The following is a 4,625-nucleotide window of genomic DNA, read 5'->3' as shown; positions in this document are numbered from 1 at the left end:
GTTTTAGAAGTGGGGTTACATGAGGGCCTTAACCAAAGTTAGTTTTACCTCCAGGACACATCTGTCAACATGCACCCAGTTTGGAGAAGCAGACTGGAGTCTGACACACACCCTGAACTACCTACTGATCTGCTGCTGTGGGCGGAGTCCAGCTCGGAGCTCAGTCGCTGCGCCCAGCAGTCAATGGTCGACAGATAGCTCCAATGCTAACTGCTAAAACCACCACGCTTCTCGATCAAAGAATGTTCTCTCCTCTGACTTTTTCCATCAGTCTCGTTTCCTTTCATAAAAAAAACACCAGAAGTTTTGCAGCTGCAAAATCTGTGAGTTGTTTTAAAAAATGTGACTGAAGAGACGTGCAGAGGTAAAGTTTGGCGGTTAGGACTCCACACAGACGAGCTTTAGTGAGAACAATCTCTGCTGTAACTGGAACACATGAAGCTTTTAGAGAAGACGACGACTTTAACTGTGAGACTGATCCTTGAGCGTCCACACGACCCCCTAAAATCTATTTTCAGTCAGAACGACTGAAGAGGAAAATGCACAAACTTACATCCTGTACAAAAAGGTGCTTTGAACAAATATTCTGACTGGAGGTGGTTTGTACTCGACGACTGTAGAAAGATATTTACAGAATTCAAGACATTTCTCGATGAGATGCCAGAGAGGACGCTGGGAAAAGATCTTTATAAAAAAAGCCGCTGAAATCATGAGTGATATTTTTGTCTTTTGAACATTTGTTTTCTTAAAATCACAATAATTATTATAAAGATATAATTATGTAACCGTGAGAATTTCGGATGTTTTATTTCTTGATCTCCACATCTAAACATTTTATGTCCTGATCTTAAAATGTTTTTCACACGTTTGCCGAATCAAAATATTTTACAGATGATTCTTTGATAATGACAGAATGAGCAGATCTCATCCTCTGAAGCTGTTTAACAGTCGTCTGCTGCAGAATCAGTTCTCTGTTCTTTACTTAAAGAGATAAAACGTGACGCTCTGACAGTTTTGCGGCGCCGTTCATTCAGCTCAGGCTCTGAAACTTTTCTCTCAGGTTTTTTACGATGCTCTGCTGACCGCCTTCCGCCTTTGGCCCGCAGTTTGAGCTTGTTTTCTGGGACTCGTCGTCCGGATCTTTTGCGTCAAGCTCTTGAGCCCTCCCCGCCTCCGTCTTGGCCTTCACGTCCTCCCTCTGTTTATATTCGTCAGACTCCTGATAGACGCGGCAGCGGTCGATGACGGCCATGATGGAGATCTTCTCCCTGCTGGTCGGGGAACGGATCTGAATGTAGCTGTCATCCCCCTCTTCTTCTTCTTTGGCTGTTTGAGCCGGCTCTGTCTCAGGCTCTGGAAGCTTCTCCATGACGATGATCTTGTGTTCGGGGTTGTCTGGGAGCGGCGCCTCAGCTGCAACGTAGTAACCGTCGTAGTCGCCGTTGGCGACCTGATCCTGGAGCTTCTGCAGCTCAGTCATTTGTGCTCCACTCAGCCGAGGGTCTAGAGAATTTGCTCTTTGAAGCCGCTTCCTGCGTTCCTCTCTGCTGGCGTCCCGGCTGCCGCGAGGCTTGTGTGAAGGAGCCTCGCCAGAAGCTCCGTCAGCGAGGAGCAGGCTGGAGGAGCAGCTGGAGTGTCTCCTCAGACCGTGGTCGGAGTATTTGGAGCGGAGTACTTGAACGTCGGGCCAGTTGAAGCCCTCAATGGGGGGCGGAGGACTTAGGGGGCTGAGGGGGCTGCGAGAGCGAGCCCGGCTCGAGGAAATGGCCATCGAGCTGCAGGTGAGGCCCGAGGTCGCAGTCTGGATCTGGTCCACAGGACTCAGCGGCTGAGACATAGCCTGGTTGTGAGAGACTAGCGGCAGAGTCAGGTTGGGTTTACCTGCGAAACATAAAACAGCTCCGTTAAAGTGGAATCCAGACTTTTACTGTGCTACAGAAACAGGCCGACAGAGCCTACAGCGGGGTCTCTGCTTATTGTGATGTCATTTCCTGGAGTATCTGTAAATGCTTTGTGAACCTAAAACCTGTCCGACCTGAGCTAAAAGGTTCTGAGAGTCAACAAAACAGAACAATTCATAAAAGTATTGAAAATGTGTCTTTAAATAAACAAACATCTGACGTTTTTACAAAAAAACACATCTGACGTTTTTGAGATCATTTTTATGAGCAGAAGAACATGTGACGTGATGGGTTCATCATCCATTCCACTGGCGCCACCGCGTGTTTTGCACCGCACGTAACTTAGCACAATCATGAGCGTAGAACATGATGACATCAAACACAGACTAAATGTTCTCGCTGTTACAGTTTTTATTTTTCATTCAAACAACGATGTGCTGCAGGAGATGAGTTTTATAATCTGTTGGATCATGTGACCGCTCATGTTTCTGTACCATCAGCCTGACAGAAAACTATCAAATAAGAGCAGAACTGGAATCAACCAGAATGATCCTTAAAGTTATGAACGAGTGTTTGAATGATCTCGTCAGCTTTGTTTAACATATGGTTTCTACTTTACTCACTCGTTTGATATGACGTCATTCATCAACATTAAAGACATTAGAACTTTAGCCTGAACTTCCTGATGCGACGCCAGTTGCCGGTCTCTGTATCTGACCCTGAGGACAAACAGAAATCTGAGGGTAAAGTCACGTCACCGTACCTGCACCCTCCTTCTCCTCCACCACACAGGGTAAGGTCTTCTTGCCGATTAGGAAGCCCTGACTTCTCTGTCGGACCACTGGTTTGGTGGTTTTGATTCGCTGGCTGTACTGACGGGCCAGATGGAGGACTTTGCTCTTCGTCTTGTCTTCGTCGCCCGGCTGGTTTGAATCCTCGCTGGGTTTTTCTCCCTCTGCCTCCGCCTTCAGCTGGGCGACCCGGGGAACCGGAGCCCTGAGGCCGACAGCTTCTTCTGCGAACACCTTCAGCGTGTCCTTCAGACTTCCTGTCCGATTGATAGCGGCAGCTCTGAGCTTGAGAGGCGAAGGACTTCTGGATTCCTCAGTGATGACACTGAGGTCAGACGCTCCACTCTCTCTGTCACAGCTCTTGTTTGGGGTCTTTGTCGTGCCGACGCTGGTCACTCTGGAGATTCTTGGAGATTCTCGAGCTCGTTCACGCCCTCTATCTTCGCTTTGGGACCTGGTGATCTGTCTCTCCATCGTCTGCCAGATTTTGATCATTTCAGATGAAGGTCTGAACTCCTCATCCTCAGATGGATTGTCCTGCAAGCTTTGAGATCTGGACCAGGGGCTTTCTTCTGAATCCTCTGGATCTGTGCTTCTCTGATCGGACTTGAAAGAGTCCAAAGAGTCACTGTAGACGATGTGACACCGGGTATCTGCAGGTAAAGCTGAGTTTGACTCCAGACTGGAGGACGTGATCGAGGTGGAGGGATTTGTATTCGGGATGTTGTTGAGCCGGCTGACAGAGCTCCTGACCAGCCCGGTCGGGATGTACGTCAGGCTCTCTCTGCGCTGGAGGCAGAAGGTGGCATCCTGGTTTTCGGCGTTCTCATAGTAATTCTTGATTTTGCCAATGAGGAGCTGGTCCTGCTTTGACAGGGTGGAGTCTCTCCTCCTCCGAATGCCTCGCTCGCCGTCAAAGAGGCTGTCGTCCCGAGGAGACAGCAGGGTCAAATCCGTCATGCCAAAGGTCTCTGCAGGATCAGAGCAGATGCTGTTGAGCCGCTGTGTTCGGTTGGGGTGTTCAGAGTTGAGGCTGAGGCTGCTGCCGGTCCTGCTGGGGAGCCGTGGTGAAGCACAGCCGAGGGAGCGGGCGTCGTCCTGGGCCAGGCTGCCTCGTTTGACGCTGTTGGTGAAGTGCTGAGCGATGGCGCTGGCTTTGTCCAGGACAGAGGAGGGAAGGATGCTGGTGGCTTCACCTTCTTTCTCTCTTGCCTCTTTCACATCCTCCTCATCATCGGAGGATTCCCCGCTACTCAAGGTTTTTGAATCTGAATCAGGTGTGGCGGAGGATGGTGGCTCTGTGGGCTCTGGATCTCTTTCAGGTTTCAGTTCTTCTGAACTCTGAGGAGATGCTGAGATCCTGGGAGGTGTAGCAGACAAACTGTCCAGATCAGAGGAGGGTTCAGGTTCAGGGTCTTCCGTCGGTCCAGTTTCTGACGTCTTCTCCTGCTGCTGCTTTTCTTTGCAGAGCTGGAAGGAAAGAAAATCAGGAAAAATAATTAGAGCTGGAACGTTTGTGAGATTCTTTCATTCAGTATTCAAATTCTTAGTGGTCATTTCCCATAATCCCACAGGCCACTGTGGGTTAAACATCACAGCTGGACAGAGGAGCGAAATGTTGGTGGTTCGTTGGTGAATTTCACAGATGTGGATGAAACCAAACTCTGTTGTGCAGACTGTGCTCACAAAGTAACGTCTGTGTCACTGAAACTAAATGTTCTGCACATCTTCCTTGAACCTTAAGGAGGTCTTTCCTTTAGTTAACACTCATATATTAGATATGATCAATATATCCTTATTAACAGGCTATGTACCACAGTCTTTTAAGGTAGCTGTAATTAAACCTCTACTAAAAAAGCCCACCCTGGATCCAGAGGTGTTAGCCAACTATAGACCAATATCTAATCTTCCCTTTATGTCAAAGATCCTTGAG

General features: G+C 48.5%; 1 protein-coding gene across 1 annotated transcript in view; it reads right to left on the bottom strand.

Moving 5' to 3' along the window:
* Nucleotides 1-719: 719 nt before the first annotated feature.
* The window catches only part of LOC126398550 (pleckstrin homology domain-containing family G member 3-like), a 38,160-nt gene continuing 34,254 nt past the window's right edge, over nucleotides 720-4,625 (bottom strand). The window contains exons 14-15 of the mRNA XM_050057980.1: nucleotides 2,665-4,162; nucleotides 720-1,881 (exon numbers count right to left, since the gene is read on the bottom strand). Of these exons, the coding sequence (XP_049913937.1) occupies nucleotides 1,031-1,881; nucleotides 2,665-4,162 (2,349 nt within the window). The 3' untranslated portion in view covers nucleotides 720-1,030. The remainder of the gene's footprint in view (nucleotides 1,882-2,664; nucleotides 4,163-4,625) is intronic.

This window comes from Epinephelus moara, chromosome 12 (assembly GCF_006386435.1).
Source record: "Epinephelus moara isolate mb chromosome 12, YSFRI_EMoa_1.0, whole genome shotgun sequence".
Lineage (NCBI taxonomy): Eukaryota > Metazoa > Chordata > Actinopteri > Perciformes > Serranidae > Epinephelus > Epinephelus moara.
This window is presented reverse-complemented; position numbering and strand designations above follow the sequence as displayed.